Source organism: Pygocentrus nattereri, chromosome 5, assembly GCF_015220715.1.
Source record: "Pygocentrus nattereri isolate fPygNat1 chromosome 5, fPygNat1.pri, whole genome shotgun sequence".
NCBI lineage: Eukaryota > Metazoa > Chordata > Actinopteri > Characiformes > Serrasalmidae > Pygocentrus > Pygocentrus nattereri.
In genome coordinates, this window is record NC_051215.1 from 45,158,434 (window position 1) to 45,178,165 (window position 19,732).

At 41.6% G+C, this 19,732-nt stretch overlaps 1 protein-coding gene across 2 annotated transcripts; it reads left to right on the forward strand.

The window, feature by feature from the left end:
- The first annotated feature begins 1,204 nt into the window (after positions 1 to 1,204).
- synpo2la (synaptopodin 2-like a) lies at positions 1,205 to 14,821 on the forward strand. Of its 2 annotated transcripts, none has more exons than XM_017715847.2 (4): positions 1,205 to 1,543; positions 5,564 to 5,715; positions 6,130 to 6,749; positions 10,254 to 14,821. In XM_017715847.2, the coding sequence occupies exons 1-4, from the start codon at positions 1,442 to 1,444 to the stop codon at positions 12,920 to 12,922; spliced, it is 3,543 nt and encodes a 1,180-aa protein (XP_017571336.1). In that variant the 5' UTR covers positions 1,205 to 1,441; the 3' UTR covers positions 12,923 to 14,821. The 2 variants fall into 2 exon arrangements, with proteins under 2 accessions (XP_017571336.1, XP_017571335.1); XM_017715846.2 differs by having other exon boundaries at positions 1,442 to 1,543; positions 6,046 to 6,749.
- Positions 14,822 to 19,732: the final 4,911 nt, after the last annotated feature.

A 19,732-nucleotide genomic window follows, 5' to 3' on the forward strand; every position in this document is an offset into this window, starting at 1 on the left:
GTTTCTTGAAATGGGTCTCCATGCCTGAGTGGCTGCACACAAGCCTAATATTACTATATGCAATGCCAAGTGTCTGTTGGAGTGTACAGCAAAACACCATTGAACTCTGGAGCAGTGGAAACGTGTTCTCTGGAGTGACGGATAAAGCTTCATTATCTGGCAGTCTGATAGACAAATCTGGATTTGGTGGTTGGCAGGAAAATACCCACTGGAATGCACCAAGACTCTTTAGACAGTTACATGCTTCCAACTTTGTGGCAAAAGTTTGGGGAAGCCCCTTTCCTGTTCCAGCTTGACTGTGCCTCTGTGCACAAAGTGAGGTATATGAAGATGTTTGACAAGTTTGGTGTGGAGGAACTCCAGTGGCCTGCACAGAGCACTGACCTCAACCCCACTGAACACTTTTGGGATGAATTGGAATATTGCTTGCAGGCCAGGACCCTCTGGTCCAACATCAGTGCCTGACTTCACCAATGACTTTTGACTGAATGGGCACACAATTTCACAGGCAAACTCCAAATCTTGTGGAAATCCTTTCCAGGCTGTTATATAGCCACAAAGAGGAGCCAACTCCGTAGTAAAGCCCATAGTTTTGGAATGAAATGGTGAACAAGCTCATATAGATGTGATGGTCAGGTGTATACATACTTTTGGCCATAAAGTGCACATGTATACGATCATGTGGAAAAGTTTCGGTACCACTGGTCAAATTGGTCAATGGTCAATTGTCTACTGAAAATAAGTTAACACATCCTCTACAGAAAACACACTTCAGCACATTTTAATATTAAATTGCTTGAATTTAACATTTTAAAAACTTAAAATATGGCTTTACAAAAGTTTTATTGTATTAGTACAATATCATTTGCACTTATATTGCATTGATGTGCCTGCAAATCTACTGCAGTTGGAAAGGTGTCCTATATTTAGAATGTCACTCTGCCCTCTTCCCCTTTTTACCCCATCCTCTCTAAAGACAGTTTACTTTGAGTGACAGGACAAGTGTGTTACTAGGCCCTCCCTTCACCCAGCACTGAATTCCACCATGTAAGCAAACGTGGATGCCTCTCTCTCTCTCTCTCTCTCTCTCTCTCTCTCTCTCTCTCTCTCTCTCTCTCTCTCTCTCTCTCTCTCTCTCTCTCTCTCTCTCTCTCTCTCTCTCTCTATTTTAATTCTCTGTACGGCTCTGCCCCTATCACCAACCTCCAGCTCAGAGATAGTGGGAGGGGGGCATGTTTGGGTCTTTGTGCGAAAGAGAGCAAGAGGACTCAGGTTGGCAAACAGAAAGTGGTCTCAAGAACATTGTTTGTGCCCGTAGTGAGTGCTCTCCTCTGAGGGGGCCATGAAAAACAAAATATGGAGCTTCTGCACTGAGGGCCCCCCCAGACCCGCACACTGAATCCAGGAGCTGAACACAGACAGAAGGAGCCGATACTGAGCCATGGTGGCGGAGGAGGTCATCATTACACTGTCCGGAGGAGCTCCATGGGGCTTCAGGCTGCAGGGGGGTGTGGAGCACCAGAGACCACTGCAGGTTGCCAAGGTATGGTTCATATGATGGCCAATAGTGATTTATGAGCTAAACAAAGTTGAATGTTTTTGACGTGTACCCCCTTCCAGAGGACCTCTTATTTTTTCATATGAACTTGTTTGTCTGCTCACCTTCTGTTTGCATGAAAGCAAATTATTGGTCTTTGTACCAAGCCGTATATTCTTTTCCTAAGGCCCGAGGCAGAGCGCTGCAAGGCGTGTGTCATGTGGCTCTTCTGGAATGGATTGCTGATGAAGACAGCCAAGTGATTGATAGAACTGTGAACTTTAAACTTATCTCTCAGAATGCAGGGCAGTCCCGTAGTATCTAAATTACTGTTAATGTCTGCTGGATTAATGGCATTTCTCAATATGACAGGCTGATTATTAATACATGGCTTTACATAGTTTTGAAATACAGTCCATTTTGGTAATGAAATCTCTTGGACATGATCTGTTTCTGTGTAGAAATACTTTAGGAGCCCATTTGCCCTGAAATGCAATGGTTTATTCTGATGCAGTGTAATTTCCTCAGAACTTGCAGGAAGTGAATACTGTAAATTCACATTTCCTGGAATTGTGAAAATCAGCGTTATAAAATGTCTTGGTCTTAAGCAGTGGAGGGTGCACATCATAGCAGTAGTTTTTCGCTCAGGCTCTGACCTTGTTAAGAACTTTCTCAGCGTTAAGCTTCATGTTAGCGGTATATTTAATAGGAATCCACTTTCACCCGTTTTGGAGCGGGGGTCCTATCTCTGGACAGGATATCGTTTCCTGCACTGTATGTGCACACAGTTACCACTGGGTTTAAAATGTGTTAGCTAAGCAGAATCCTTTATGATTGCAGGCTATTCTAGGCTCTTCTAGTGGACCTTTTTAATGTCAAGGAAGGTGTTTGTTTCTGGATAAAGAATAACATTCTGCCCTGCCCATTTTTTTGTTACCCCAGTCTTATTAAAGACATTTAATTATAAGACATTTAAAGACAATGTTTGCTAATAATTGCTCTGAATACTGTCTACTGGTCATTCTCGGCCAGAATCTGTTCATAGCTTAAGAGAACACCAGTGGGATATCAGCTCATAGTAATCAAAGACTGGCATTCAGCATCTGTTCACTGGCGGTGTGTGTGTGTGTGTGTGTGTGTATGTACAGGTATTTTTGTGTCCATCTTTACTGTCATATCTTTTGACCATTCATGCAAATTCGAGTGGGGGGTTTAGGGGAACATGTCCTCTCCAATCTCATTTTTGAAATTATGCAAGATCATTTCTGTGGGGTATCAAAACAGTTGGGGGAAAAATTACGTTATATTATTAATAAATTTTCCCAAAAAGCCTCCCAAAAATGTAATATTGTTTTGTCATTACAAGCTAAAACAGACAGTGACTGCACAAAAGAACACTCTCCACACACGTCTCCATCAGCGTGCAGCAGCACTTAGTGAAGCAGGTAGCCTAACAGCTAATTTCAGTACCTTCCATTTGTATCAACATTACAAGATTATCTGTGATTATAAGTGTCCACATACGCCATTCCTGTTAATAATATTGTTTGTTTTAAGGTTTTATCATTGAAAAATAAAGCATTAGATATCATAAGAATGTGCTAACTTGGTTAACTTTGTTTACGTAGGGCCTGTTTACATTTTGCATCAACATGGTCAGAGACGGATCCTGACCACATTTAACATGATTGTAAATGAAATGTGTTTTTGATATCTGTATAGAATTACATGAGCAGAAATGCATCTGTTGAGTGCTGACCAGCAGATGAGAGAACAAACAACAAAACCAAAAATAGAGGACACATGATTCTGGAGTTCCCAAACCTAAAAACTCTGGGCTAATGAAAGTGTCCAAGCTGAGCTTGATAACAGATGGGATTCAATCGAATCCCATCTGGTGACACTGGGGATGCATTTTAGTGTAAAGTGGAAGTGGAATTCGGCCAAAGTTCATACAGGTACAGTCTGGACACGAAACATGTCAATTCAGGTTGTAAACAGGCTCTTTGTTTTATGTATGAAATCTACAGATTGTTGGGTATCAGTGGTTATTGGTATGGGGCCATTATTGGCAGAAAACTTTGGATCTGATATGGGAACTGGAAAAAGCATCAAATGAATCTGATTGTGTGAGGCTGTCAGTGAGGTATTTCTCCCTGTGGGTGTAGAATAATGTCCAGCATGGTTTCATAATATTTACTGAAGTGCTTCGATTAAAAACGGATCATTTTAATGCTGAGTTGTTTATAAATAAGTGATATTGGATTGGTACCAGTATCAACCAGCGCTGTGGTTTTCAATATTGGTGTCCAGAAAGAGAAAATGGTATTGTGTTTTCTCTACTTGCTAGCATTGTATGCAGGCTATAGCCGCTTAATGTTGGCCCCCTCCTTTTTCCCCTTGCGCAGATGCTTCATCAGATAGACTGGTAAGAATGTCCTCTACCAGAACAAACACAGAGAAGACAATTAGGAAGCACTGAGGAGCCGTTTCCCAAGATTAGAGATTAGATTTGATTCTTGTGTCAGAATGTCGGCTTTAGTATGCTATGAGACTCAGAGACTACAGTAGCCATCCTCTGAGGGGAAAGTGGAATGTTAAGGGGGGGGCTTTATGTTTCCTGGATTGGGAAAATTACGTGGTCAGAACTGAAGTCATCACCTGAAGTGTGGTTTTGATGATGCCAGCTGGAGCAAGACTCTGAGCGCTGCCCTCTTTTGGCTGGCATTTTAATGTCTGAGTCTGTGGCACAAACAGGCCTAATGACTCGGCTGTTCTCTGGATGAGCTTCACGCACAGCCGCCGTGTGACTAAAGTGCAGCATTCAGTATATTCTAGAAACTGCAAATGTTCCAGATTTTCTAGTCGAGTATGTTTAAGGTAGACATTATTGTAACTGTACTATATTGTACCACATTATATTAACTATGTTTTGTATAGTTTATGAAGTGTATTAATAGAAAAGATTATTTGTACCTTACTAGAGGTATAGATCAATTCCCAGTTATTTCCTTCTCTGCAGTTCCGCTTTGTTCATTGTAATATCTAAAAATGTAGCACAGAATCAGTTTATGGAATAAGTGATATCTCTATTAATAAAAGTACAGGGGACCATCAATCATGAGAATTACAACAAAAATCAGTGGTGAAAACTGAAAAAGTCAGTGGTGAGAAAGGGACAAAAGAGTTTAGTGACAAAAAGTCTCTTGGTAAGTTCATACAAAAATGGCTATAAAACACGTCTTTGCTGTTTATCAGCTTTATCTTTTACTAAAAATAAAGAAGAAGCGAAATTATTAAATAAAACATATATAATGTAGTATAGAGTTTATTAATACTCTCATATAATTTATGCAAAATATATTTTTCACAAATTTAATATACATTTTCTGCATGACATATTTATTAGTACAAATACATCAATACAATATTAGACAAAGCAATGGTAGCTTTTATAAAACAGCCTGCAATAATTTAGATGTTTAAAAAAAACTGAAGTTGTGATAAACCTGAAGTGCAGGACAGCTTAACCAGCAAAACTTTCTCCAAGAATCAGAGTTAGACACCTGCAGGAGTGGTTTGCCTGTGAGAAGTGTGGTGATGGATCCAAGATGTGGAGATTTTTTTCTTGGGAATTTTGTTAGGATCTATGACATCATTAAAATACCAGGGGAATTTGGAAACTGGCTACATCTGCTAAGTTACAACTGAGCCATGGTCCAAAAATGGTCTTTTGACCGAAGACCCAAGCTTTTGCAGTAGCCATCCCAGTCCTCTGATCTAAACCCCCTGAAAATCCATGAGAGATTTTTTTTCTTTGAGGCAACATTTTCATTTGCCTTCTTCTTTACCAAGACTGACAGTAACTCTAGAGCACACTGTATGTTCATGAAATATCATTGATTCTGGCTGTAATTTTTTGTAAGGCACGTAATTCCATTTTGTTTTTCAACAGTAATGAAAGCTGAATATTTAATATTTAAGTCTCTAATTGTCTATAACTGCCATCTCCCTCTGCCTGTCTAGGTCCGTAAGCGCAGCAAGGCATGTAGGGCAGGGCTGAGAGAAGGGGATGAGCTGGTGTCCATCAACGACAGCTCCTGCGGGAGTCTGTCCCACGCTCAGGCCATGAACCTCATTGACAGCATCCCTGGAGCACTGCGCATCCGGGTTAAGAGGTAAACCATTTTCTCCTTTTGTAAAAAAAACACAAGCTTTTTAAAGTCCTATGTACTTTTGCAAGATCGTAAAACGGACGATGAGTCTCATTTTTAGGCTCCGATGATGTAATGTGTATGTTGTTGTTGAGTGTAAAACATAAATAATTGTTCTCTACATTGATAATAGTAGTTCAAAACCATTCAATATACATTTTATGCAATATTTTCATTTTATGTAATAATAAAAACATATCAGTGTTCAGTCATGCAAAGGTCAATAGTCCAGATTGCCATGTGTTGTCCTGTTACTTACCTTATTGCCATTTTACTCCTTTACACGTGTGTCAGGGCGCCGGCTGGCTTCCAGTCGGTAGTTCTGGTGCAACGAGCCCCTTCTCCCCGCATTGATAAAGAGTACCGTGCTGCCCTTAGGGCCAAATCCCCATCCAGCTCCAGACCACAGCAGTCCAGCGTCCAGCAAGTCTACCAGGACTCAGTGGTTTCCTCAACTGGCCACAGTGGTCTGACGTCCCCGCCAGGCAGTGAGGCCTATTATGGAGAGACAGACAGTGATGCAGATGTGGCGGCGCATGAGAAACAGCGCAGGCAGAAGCGCCGCAGCCCCAGTAACTCACCAGGAAAAGCAGGCCGCACTTCCCCAGAGGGAGGGGAGACATCAGAGATGAGCGGCTACGACAGCGCTCCTGATGCCCAGGGCTATACGGCAACGGGATCTGAGGCAGGAGGAGACACGCTACCTGGGGTGACTCGCCGAGAAGTGGTTTACCAGCCCCCTCCAGCTGGAGCCTGGTCTTCCCACACCTCCACTGAAACCTCCTCCATGAGTGCAGATGACCAGAACCCTGCAGTGATGGAGGAGGACAATGGGTTTCAGGAGCCTGTCAGCGTGGTTCCACTAGTGTCTCCAGACAGAGCAAAGGAGGCACTAATGCTGAGCTCACGGGGACAGTTAGTGCCCATGGTGGGGCCAGTCGACAAACCAGTGGACGAGGAGCTTACAGTGACCTACATGGATAAAGCAAAACAAGCCAGTGAGTATCTGACAATTGTGTGCTAAAATGGCTTAATCTCTATCGGCTCATGCTGAATAGTAAATCTTAAAAGGGCCCGCATCAGTTCAAAACATACCATTCATTCAGTCTATATACGGAAACTAATCTGCAAAACAGCCTGTTTTGAATTTATTGTTTTTGTGATGTCAAAAGAACCAACTCATTTACATATCTTACATATATACATATTTATATTACATATAAAACCCCCACAAAAAGTAGAAGTCAGGTTTAAAAATAAAATGCAAGAAAAATGGATTTTAGATTAATAACTGAATGATAAACCTACACTCTTAAAAAGATGGTTCTTTAATAAAGACAATGGTTCTATATAGAACCATGAACACCATGTGCATGCTTAAAGGGTTCTTTGCCTTATGAAAGCGCTCTTCAGATTGATCGAGAATGTGCTGTACATGGTTCTATATCACACCTAAAAGGATTCTTGTATGGTCATAATGTAACAATAGAAGAACCTTCATGGTGCTATATAGAACCCTTTTCAAAAAAGGTCTCTATAGAACCATATACAACACATTCTCCACCAGTCATTTCATGATGCAGGAAACACTTTAAGAACACTTTAGATTTTTTTAGTGTCCATGATTGTATATAGACCCACTGTCTTTACTTAGGAACCCTTGAAGAACCATCTAAAGAGGGTAAAATGATAATGAAATCTCTGCTGATGTAAGCTATCACTGAGATGCATGTCAAGCATTTCTATGCGGGTATCTTTACTTGGAATAAATTGCTCCTTAGCAAGGACATTGAAGTGGCACTTGTAGCCTGGATCACATCCAGAAAAATCCACTAGAACAACTGGTTCGCCTTTGTGTGGGGCTTGTGCTTTGAATGTCATCACTTGTCTCAGGTAATGTAGTTAGCATATTTTTTTAAATGGCAATGTGATTGTCTACATGAGACCTCTTGAGGGAAGAATGCTGGCTGCGCTGGCGCGTTGAGCCAAGCTACGGGTCTATATTTGTCCCGTGGTTCTGTGGGTGGATAACCTGAGCACTGCTTCGATGGGATGGCCAAAGCATCTCCAGCTGCTCTCTGGTGTCAAGTAGCAGCGTCCCCGTCTCTCTCCAGCCCTCTCTTACACCACCATCTCACCTCGTCAAACCTCTCCACCTCTCCTTTCAAGTTAGAGTCTCTCTCACTTTCTTTATCTCTCATACATAGACATACAATCTCACATGGAAATAGTTTTCTCGATTCTTTAACTTCAGAATTTCCCACTTTTGCACACCGACTGTCCACAGTGCACACTACATGACAGACCCGCTAACACTCATATTTTCATGTGCTAATTATAGCGTGTGCATGTCAATAACTGCCAGACGTAACAAGCAGTTAGAGTTATGACACTTATCAAAAAGCCTAGCTAAAGAATGTGTTTGTTGATCCGAGAGCAGCTGGTCAGCAGGGCTTTGAGTTTCATGGTTGTTTGTCTTTGGAGGTGTGTTATGAGAGCAGTATTCATTGTAATTGGATTAAATTAACATTGCTCATAAAGATTGGCTTGGGCAGTAAAATATTACATAAAAGAATTCAAAGGCTACAAGGGCGTGCCCAGTGATCACACTGAAATTTAACAATTAATTCAGGAAATAAAAAGGCTCTAATGCCCGGCTGTGCCCCCAACTCTGTATAGCCGCATGAAAATATAGCTCCTGCGGCCCACAGCTATTTGAGGATATTCTGTTTCAGGAGGCAAAATAAATAAACTCCCGTAAATCTCCGGACAACACTAACTAAGCTCCAACATATTCCAGTCCTGAATATGGATTGTGCCATTAAAGAGAAATTACATACATTTTTCAAAATTTCTGCATAATTAATTTGTTGAGAGTGCAAATAGTCATTCAGAGCAGTTTGATGTGAAATAGATCACTGTGCAGAAATTTACTGACTCAAATTCTCTTTACAGCGGTGGTGATAGGAGTCAGGGGTCATGATGACTACAACATAATATAGCTATTTTAATTTCTAAACAACCAAGAAACACGTGTGTCTTCCAAGTGTCTTCTCAAGTACATCTGAAGTACTATTTCGCCTATGCTATAGTGCTCTGTATATACACTCACCGGCCACTTTATTAGGCACGCCTTGCTAGTAAAAGGTTGGACCCCCTTTTGCCTTCAGAACTGCCTTAATTCTTCGTGGCAAACTTTCAACAAGGTGTTGGAAACGTTCCTCAGAGATTTTGGTTGGTTATTTGAGTTCCTGTTGCCTTTCTATCATCTGGAACCAGTCTGCCCGTTCTCCTCTAACCTCTCACATCAACAAGGCATTTTCGTCCACACAACTGACCGCTCACTGGATATTTCCTCTTTTTCGGACCGTTCTCTGTAAACCCTAGAGATGGTTGTGCGTGAAAATCCCAGTAGATCAGCAGGTTCTGAAATACTCAGACCAGCCCGTCTGGCACCAACAACCACGCCACGTTCAAAGCCACTTAAATCCTCTTTCTTCCCCGTTCTGATGCTCGGTCTGCACTTCAGCAGGTTGTCTTGACCACCTCTACATGCCTAAATGCATGTTGCGGCCATGTGATTGGCTAATTAGCTATTTGTTAACAAGCAATTGAACAGGTGTACCTAATAAAGTGGCCGGTGAGGGTACACCTCTGCTAGGGCAAAAAAGCAAAACTTTTGTAAAATAATGGCTCAGGCATCAGGTGGCATATTTGTGATGATTTCATGTAACATCATTATGTGAAGGAACTTTTAAAGGCATTAAACTCTTCAGATGTTTGGTTCCTATTAACACCTCTGTGAAAATAGCTGTGAATGGCTGTTTACATGTATACGATTTAATTATACAGAGAATTTGAAAAATCTGTGGCACCTCCATTTATAAACAACTAAGCATACTATAGAAACAAATTTGTTACCAGACTAAAATGGAACTAAAATATATGTCTATTTTCCTATGCACTTCAGAAAAAGGCCTAAAAGAATGGAAGTAATTTGATAAGTTAGGGGCCTTGAAAGCATTTTAAGGTCATGGTTAAAAGACATAGAGCTTAGAAGATACTCCTCATTAGCACGTGAAAGGATGAATGCTTGTTAAAAGAACTCTGCAGGCTGTTTTAGGGTCTGACATCATGACCCTTAAAGGTTAGATCTGGTTGTTTATCAATGGAGGAGGCCATTAATCTGATCATAACACTCTGTGCCAGCCCATAAAAGGGCCATCCCTGGCAGAGCATGCAGCTGAGTTCAACAGTAATCCTTGGAGGGGTGACTACATCTTGCACTGGTATTGCCAGGAATACAACAAATGCAGTGATACTAGTAATACTGCATGCACACTGCACAGGCTATACTCCCTACAATGGGAGCAATATCCGTTAATGTACCGTGTCCAAATAACATAAAGTTGAAGGACCTCAATACAATGAGTTCTCTCTCATTGATCATAATTTGCCTTGTGCTAAGTGATGACATATAGTTTTCTTTTTTCTTTGTTTAGAGCTGAACCGTGGTGAGTCACTGCAAGACAAACAGGTGAAGGAGGCCCGGACCAAGTGTCGCACTATTGCTTCCCTTCTAACTGATGCACCTAACCCCCACTCCAAAGGTGTTCTGATGTTCAAAAAACGCCGCCAGCGTTCCAAGAAGTACACACTTACAAGTTATGGTAGCGTGGATGAGGACATGCAGCCAGACTCCCAAGAGGAAGACGGTATCTTCCCTGGCAGTGAATCAGAGTTTGATGAAGATGGATTTAGTGCAGCACCTGATCCTATCTGGGACAGCGAAGTCCTGGAGATGCTGGATAAGAGATCAGCATCTAGAGGCCTAGAAGGGGAAGGAGCAGAGGATGCTATTAGCCCTGGTCTGAGTGACACAACAGGGAGGGGGGCACAGCTATTTGAGCAACAGAGGAAGAGAACTGAGGAGCATGCAAAGAAGATGGCCACTGCTCAAGTGCAACTGAGTCAGATGCAGAGGGAAACACATACACAACAAGAAACACAAGCACCAGAGTTGTCTGTACCAACAGAAACAATGGAGAAATACAGTGTCCAGCCACCAGCAGTTGCACCAAAACCTGCCAGACCACCAGAATTAATGCTGCAACAGGACGCACCTGCTGCGGAGCCCCTAATCTCAGTACCCTTACACCAAGTCACTCCTTCTACAAACGGGAATATTGCCAGTGTATCAATACCAGTTATCTCTGAAGTACCTATAACAAACCAGCCACTAACTCCTACATCTGCTGTGATGCCCCCTCCTCCTACTCCACTACCAGAGTTGCCAGCTAGCTCAGTGCTGAATCGCACAGCCCGGCCCTTTGCCCCTGGGTTCATTAGCCACAGAGCATCCACTGCACCAGTTGTTTTCCATCCCACCATTGCTAAAAAGGCTCCCAGACCAGTCTCGGTTGCAGTGGTGGCACCTCCGTTCACAACACCAAAAGAGCAACCTGTGGATGCTGCCCCTACCATCTTAACAGTTGGTCAGAGTATTACAGTTACTTCTGGGATGCCCTCCTCACTAGCCCCTATGTCTCCTGGCCATCACCCTCACCCTGCTGTGGTACCAGATCCTGTGCTTTCCCTTCCTGCACAATTTTCTGCATCAGTGAACCACAATCTAGCTGCAAATTCTGCAGCACAGATTGCGGTGGTGGCTGATTCAGCTATTCCTGCTGCCATCATTACTGCTGCTGCTCCCTCTGCTGGGCTCACTGATCCCACTACTATAACATCAATTGCTCCCACTGTGACCCCAGCTCCTGAGATCTCAATGATTCCACATGCTTCTGCTGCCCCTGTGACCCCTGAAAGTCCTATAGCTCCTGCTAGCCCTGTGACACCTCTGTCTCCTGTAGTGTACCATGAGAATTCTTCAGGAGCTGGTGGTCGAACGGGCATTCTTCAAGGGGCTCGCCACCGTAGTGCCCATAAGCCAATGTTCAAGATGCTTGATAACAAAAAGAACTCGCCCAACCCTGAGTTGCTATCTATGGTACATAATCTGGATAGTTCACCCATTCATTCATATTCCGAGCCTGTAGCTGCCTTTCAAGATGATTCCTATAGCATGGACAACAGGAGGGGAAGAATCCCACCACCAGTGGCTCCTAAACCACGTGTTATCCCAGAGATGTCCCAGATTCCTCAAGCTGAGGGGAAGGGAGCAGAGCTGTTTGCACGACGACAGAGTCGCATGGATCTCTTCGTGGTTGATTCTACACCCACAAGCCCTCAGCAGCTGCATCATCATCATCATCATCATCATCAGCAGCAGCAGCAGCAGCAGCCACAACAGCATCATGTACAGCCTCAACAAGCCCAGTCAGTCATGGCCATGATCCAGCCACAAGAGCCTTCACTTAACCAGTCAGAGTGGAAGTATTCCCCAAATATCCGTGCTCCTCCACCCATTGGATACAACCCTCTGCTATCCCCCTCCTGTCCCCTGGGGCTACAGCGTGGGGGTGCAAAGCATTCTGAGGGAAGCTCCAGGGTGGGTAGAAGTGGTTATGGAATCCAAAAGGAAGGTATCAAGGCCATAGACTTTATGAGGCGGCAGCCTTATCAACTCAACCCAGCCATGTTCAGTTTTGGAGGTGGCTCAAGCACACAGTCCTTAGGTCCTTCTTACCAATATCAGAGGCAAGCACAGCAGGGCCACACCTTGACCCCACCTAGGCAAGTACCAGTAAAGACAGCACGTGTGTATGAGATCAAACGCTTCTCCACACCTACACCTATGTCAGGCTCAACTCTAGCTCCCACTGTGATCGTTCCTCGTGCACAAACCACACTCGGTGAGCCTTTGTCTCGCTCAAATATGATTTCCCCACCCCCAGCATCTTCTCCACCTCAGCCTGTTCCTGAGCCCATAGCAACACCTGCACGAGCCCCAGGTCTGCCAGAGCTCCCCAAAATTTCTGCTACACCCATACCTCACCCTACACCCTACTCACCCCCAGCTCCCATGTCCAGCATGTTGAGCTTAAGCTACCCTGGTCTCCAGGCTGCTAAACAGTTCAAGAGTGCCCCTGAACTTAGTGCCTTGCCGCCCAGTCCCCTGAGGGCTCCAGTGCAGGTACCTAAACCTCACTTTATTGCCTCACGGGCTGGCATACAGCCTCATGTCTGGAGGCCTGGTGCCCTGCACTACTGAGAGGACACAAAGGAAAGACCGAAGCCATCCCCTCCCTTGGTTCCAACAAACCACCAATCTAAAGAATTTGAACAATGGGAATTTATTATAGCTGTATATCACAGATTCAGTTAAATAATACATTTGTGAGAATTGTGGGGGGAAAAACATTAAAGTAATTAACATTGTTGGACATTTTGATGGGTGCAAATTAAACAAAAGCATTTCCAGTTAACAATTCAGTTCAGAAAATTCAGTCTTTCTGATTGTAGTTACATTGAGGTACTCCAACAGATCTCCCAGTCTTTCAAGTGAAAAGATACTAATACTGAATGTTCACAGGAATTTCTGTAAAGCTGGAGATATTAAAGTCTATCCATCACTATTTTTGCCTTCCATATTGTATTTCATGATGGATATATTATTATTAAATTCTAGATTGTAAAACAATATTTAAGGAATCAGAGCAGTGATTTTCACAGAGGAGATCCATCTCACAGAGCAGTCTTAAGTCACTGACTGCCAGAAGGGGGTTATAGGGGGACACGATAAACCTCTCAATTACAGAGAGAATCTCAGGTAGAAAATCTCATGCAAGCAAATCACTTAAACAAGTATCACACAGTGGACTGACAATACTGAATTATCCTTAGGATATGGGAGTTTTTTGAATGATTGACTTTGGATTTGCCATATTTTTCACCATGGCTTGCTTAAAGTTGCCTCTGTGGAGTCTATTAGCTGGGGCCTAGATTGCTTCAAAATAGACCTGCAAGGCACTGTCCACAGGGAAAAGGCAACTCTAGGGGTGTAGAGGTAGGCCATCCTGGCTCCCACATCATCAGAAATGATATCTCTTCTGGCAGAGCCTTGATGGAACAGGTGCACGGGTGTCAGAGCCTATTTGTGGGAGCAAAGTAAACAGCGAACCAGGATCATCCCAGTGGGTCCTGACTAGTTGTGTGGCATTCATGAACTACTCCCATTATATAAAACAGGTGATATAGAAAAACTATACATGTTTTTGGTTTATTTAAACAGTGATTTTACAAGCTATGTGGTCAAACCAGTATGTGGTAAAAGTACTGTGGATAAGGCAGACCTGGAGACATAAAAATGGTCTGAAATGAGAGGCTAAGAATTTCAGCTATGTTTTCATATGACAAGTGACACCACACCTGCTGGGCTAACACTCCACAGGAGTTCAGGAACATTATTTACTGAATCACTGAAATTAGGCATCAGGTTCCTTATTGCTAGTCACCACTGTCATGTCATATAGCGACATTTGTTTGATGACGATGAGGCAGAGGAGCTTGAAAAAAAGTCTGTGGTAACTGGATGTGATATTTGAGTGAGTTCTCAAAGCCATCAGTTAGATAGGAAGGTAATTGGAAAGCAAAGCTGATCTGTTGTCAGGCAGCACTGAAGGAAATGATAGAAAGTTGTACAGTATGGAAATCAGACTATACTAATGTGTTTATTTGACTGAGAGAATATTTACGAAATGAGGTATTAAGGCTATAAGTGATTTGCTTATTGATATTGACTTGCCAAAACTTGAATTAGATATGGCATTGAACATCTCACACAATGAGCTTGTCTATTTGCTCTCCTCATTATATTATACTGTCTTCTATAAACTATAATTAAATCTAAATAGTGATCAATACTCAAAATTTAATGGGAGCTCAATAGATGAATGTGGCTATTCTAGTCCACTGTAATGAGAGGTCAGTATGTTCGACACAGCACTACTGTATGATGATAATGCGCTTTATGTAACTGAATTAGTAGAATTCTAAGTGAATAAGAGTGTGTGTAAATGTGTATTGGTGTTTATGAAGCAACGATATAGTAGATTAAATGACTTTTAATGGAAAAGCATTATTTTTCATGAAATAAAAATAAACTTCAAAATGTGTGTGTCTTTGATTTGTTACAACACACTGCCTCCCTAATTTATTACCGCTATCCACATTAAGAGACATAAGCACATAGATAAGATTTCCAAAGCTGTGCCAGACAGGAAGCAGCCACAAGAGGGAGATGTATCTCAAGTTCTGAGTTAGAAAAACATGGCCTAAAACAAGACAAGAGTCCAGCAGCTCATTTCCAAGCTGATTTTAACAAGCTGGGGGGAATCCCTGCGCCATCTTAAGGGCTGTTACTTAGTTTGTTACCTTAGGTGAAGAGTGTTAGATAAGCCCTTGGAGGGGTGATGGACCTAGTGAACACGTGTGTCAACTTTAGCAGCAGAACTCGCCCAGAAATCAGTGCAACTCACATATTTCCCTTTTTAAACTTAAAAAAGGTGGACAAAATACTTAAAATGGTTAACATCTCAAAACCATCACATTTGATTTGCTGGGCTTTAAGTTATTAACTACTATGATATACATGAATGCTTAAAACTTTTATAGCCAGAAAAAAAACAACCAATCACAAGTTTTATCCACTTTATGTTTAAACTTTAACTTTCTCCTCCTCTCCTTTTGCTGCGAATGTCCATTTGTATTACATAGATGTAATGCACATCTGAGTGGTTGCCATTGTAGATGAGGCCATGTTTTGAAAAATTATTGAAATGGGATGCATCAGTTTGCTGATTTCCATGGTCTAACACTCCAACATCACAATTAAAGTGAACCTGAAATTAAAATTCACCTTTTTTTTTTACCTCGTTAGTGCACATCCCTGGTCATTTCAATGATCACATATCATTTAAAGACAAAACAGCTGTATTCCCATAATATTTCACCGAAATGTCCACCTTTTTGTCCCTATGTTCAACTCTATAACACATTTGACTTTTCATTACATCTCCATGCACAGGTGGGTGGAGAAAAAAATGGAAAGAAAGCAATGATTAGTTACTTCTGTTTGAGCTGTGTTGCATTGGCACTATGCGAAAACTCAGCATTTTATGTTTTTCTTTATGAGCTATGTTGATTTTTGTAACTACAACCCCAATTCCAATGAAATTGGGACGTTGTGTAAAACATAAATAAAAACAGAATATGATGATTTGCAAATCCTTTTCAACCTATATTCAATTGAATACACTACAAAGACGAGATATTTAATGTTCAAACGGATAAACTTTGTTGTTTTTTGCAAATATTCACTCATTTTGAATTTGATGCCTGCAACACGTTCCAAAGAAGTTGGGACAGGGGCAACAAAAGACTGGGAAAGTTGAGGAATGCTCAAAAAACACCTGTTTGGAACATTTCACAGATGAACAGGTTAATTGGAAACAGGTGAGTGTCTTGATTGGGTACAAAGAGAGCATCCCTGAAAGGCTCAGTCGTTCACAAGCAAAGACGGGGCGAGGTTCACCACTTTGTGAACAACAGAAAACCAACACTGAACGCCTGTGACCTTCGATCCTTCAGGCAGCACTGCATTAAAAACTGACATCATTCTGTAATGGATATTCCCACATGGGCTCAGGAACACTTCAGAAAACCACTGTCAGTGAACACAGTTCGTCACTCCATCTACAAGTGCAAGTTAAAACTCTGCCATGCAAAGCGAAAGCCAGATATCAACAACACCCAGAAACGCCGCCGGCTTCTCTGGGCCCGAGTTCATCTGAGATGGACTGACACAAAGTGTAAAAGTGTCCTGTGGTCTGACGAGTCCATATTTCAAGTAGTTTTTGGTAATCATGGACGTTGTGTCCTCCGGGCCAAAGAGGAAAAGGACTGTCCAGATTGTTATCAGCGCAAAGTTCAAAAGCCAGCATCTCTGCTGGTGTGGGGGTGTGTTAGTGCCCATGGCAGGGGTAACTTGCACATCTGTGAAGGCACCATTAATGCTGAAAGGTATATACAGGTTTTGGAGCAACATCTGCTGCCATCCAAGCAACGTCTTTTTCAGGAACATCCCTGCTTATTTCAACACACCCCTGTCCCAACTTCTTTGGAATGTGTTGCAGGCATCAAATTCAAAATGAGTGAATATTTGCAAAAACAATAAAGTTTATCCATTTGAGCATTAAATATCTTGTCTTTGTAGTGTATTCAATTGAATATAGGTTGAAAAGGATTTGCAAATCATCATATTCTGTTTTTATTTATGTTTTACACAATGTCCCAACTTCATTGGAATTGAGGTTGTATATCCTCATTCCAAATGAGATGCCTGCAACACGTTCCCAAAAAGCTGGGACAGGAGCACGTTTACCACTGTGTTACATCTCTTTTTCCTCTGACAATACTTGATAATATCTGGGGACTAAAGAGACAGATGGATGAATTCTGAAAGTGGTTATTTTGCCATTCTTCTGTCATACATGTCCTTAACTGTGCAACCATACAGGGTCTTTGTTGTCACATTTTCAAATGGGAGACAGGTCTGGCCTGCAGACAAGCTTGTCTAGCAATCATGCTTTTGTGACACTTACAGAATGTCTCTTAGCATTGTCGTTTTGAAATAAGCATGATTGTCTCTGAAAAAGATGGCAGCTAAAAGGCAGCATATGTTATTCCAAATATGTTCAGTGTTAATGGTGATTTCACAGAAGCAAGTTACCCAATAACAGCCCCACAAAGGACGACAGAGCCTGGCTTTTGAACTACGAACTACGAGTGTAACAACCTAGATGGTCCTTTGCATCTTTGGCCTGGAGAACCAGAATGCATGTTTTCACTGTGCATCAGTTCATTTTTAGCTGAGTTCGAGCCCATAGAGCTCGGCAGCATCTCTGGATACTGTTGACACCTACTAAACTTTTAATGTAAGTCAATGGAACCAGAACCCCCAACCCCACCCCCCCAAAACATTTTGGGTCATTGCTTTTAGTCCATTCATCATGAAATTTACAAGCAATTTAAATGGCAACATGATTTCTCAAATTATGTCAAAAACTCAAAAACATCGAAAAAATCGAGACAAGGTTTTCTTCCAACAACTGCGATGTACAACTTGCATTTGCAGATGCAGCAACAGACAATGTTTACTGTCAATCAGAGATGTCGGGTCAGATTTTGTGTTGTACAGTCCCATTTTCAAAAAAGCTGTGGCGCTCTGCAGTATGTAAATAAAAACAAAATGCAATGATATGCAAATCACATAAATCCTATATTTCACTGAAAATAGTGCAACGATAACATTTCAAATATTGAAACTGAGAGATTTCACTGGTTTCTGAAAAATGTAAGGCCCTTTTGAATTTGATGTCAACAACATGTTCCAAAAAAGTTGGGCACATGCATAAATCCTCTAAGCTGCTTATCCTTCTGGGTCGCAGGGGTAGCTGGAGGCTATCCCAGCAGTCACTGGGCATAAGGCAGGATACCCTGGACAGGTCGCCAGTCCATCGCAGGACTGTGTGTTACATCACCTCTTTATTTAACAACACTCTGTAAGCATTTGGGAATTGAGGAAACCAATTGCTGTAGATTTGAAAGTGAAATATTTTCACATTCTTACTTGATATATGATTTCAGCTGCTCTCCAGTTCAGGATCTTATCTTATTTTTTTATTTCATAATGTAATGTTTTTAATGGTGACAGGCCTGGACTGCAGGCAAGCCGTTTTACACTTTTACTATAAAGCATTGCTGTTATGATACGTGCAGAATGTGGTCTGGCATTGTCTTGCTGAAATAAGCAAAGCCTTACCTGAAAAAGCTGTTGTCTGAATGGCAGCATATATTGCTCCAAAACCTGTATATATCATTCAGCATTAATGGTGCCCTCAGGAATGTGCAAGTCACTTATGCTATGTGCACTAAGGCACCCCATATAATTATGGATGCTGGCTTTTAAACTGTGCACTGATAACAAAGTGGGTGGTCTTGAGCCCGGAGGATGCAGTGCCCATAATTTCCAATAAAAATGTCAAATTTTGATTTGTTGGACTACAGGACACTTATCCACAGTCCATCTTAAATGAGCCTGGCCCAGAGAAAAAGTGGCAGTGTTTCTGGATTCTGTCTACATAAGGTTTCTTCTTTGCATGGTAGAGTTTTAAGTTGCATTTGTGGATGCAGCGATGAACTGTGTTTACAGACAGTGGTTTTTGAAAGTGTTCCATGAACCCATGTGAGCATTTCCAGTGGAGAGTCATGTCTGTTTTTAATGCAGCGCTGCCTGAGAGGCCTGAAAATCATGGCTAGCCAGTAGGTTTTTGGCCTTGTCCCTTGCATACAGAGATTTCACTGGATTTTCAGAATCTTTTGTTTTATTTTATTGTTTAATATTATGTACCCAGGACAATTCCCAAGTTCTTTGTTGAGAATTGTTAGTCTTGGCTATAAAGCACCATGTGTTTCTTTTACTATTACACAACTTTACCAGTATTTTCCCCCCTTTTCAAAATGTGTGGCTGGTATCAAATTGAAAATGTGCATATATTTAAAAAAAATATATACAATTTCTAAGTTTCAACAGTTGATATATTGTTTTGTGTACTATCTTCAAATAAATTAAAAATTCAATGAAATTATTTGCACATCATTGCGTTCTGTTTCTGTACATTTTGCACAGTGAAATCACTTTCTTGGGAACGGGGTTGTATGTCTTTATACATTAACATCTCACGCACAGACTCAGAATGACTGCAGGCAGGCCAATTTACTCTTTTACTATAAAGCCATGCTGTTATGGGTAATTGACTTACATCCCCAGAAGACGTCCTTTGCCATGTTTGGACCGAATTATTTTTGAATACTCTTACAGCACGCTGAAGCTTGTGAGAGGATGTGTGGTACTTATTTTCACTTAAATTAACAAAGCAATCTATAAATATATAAAACCTTGTATCTCCATTTTTAACATAATTTGAAAATACCCATTGCTCTTTACAATGTATGTAAATTG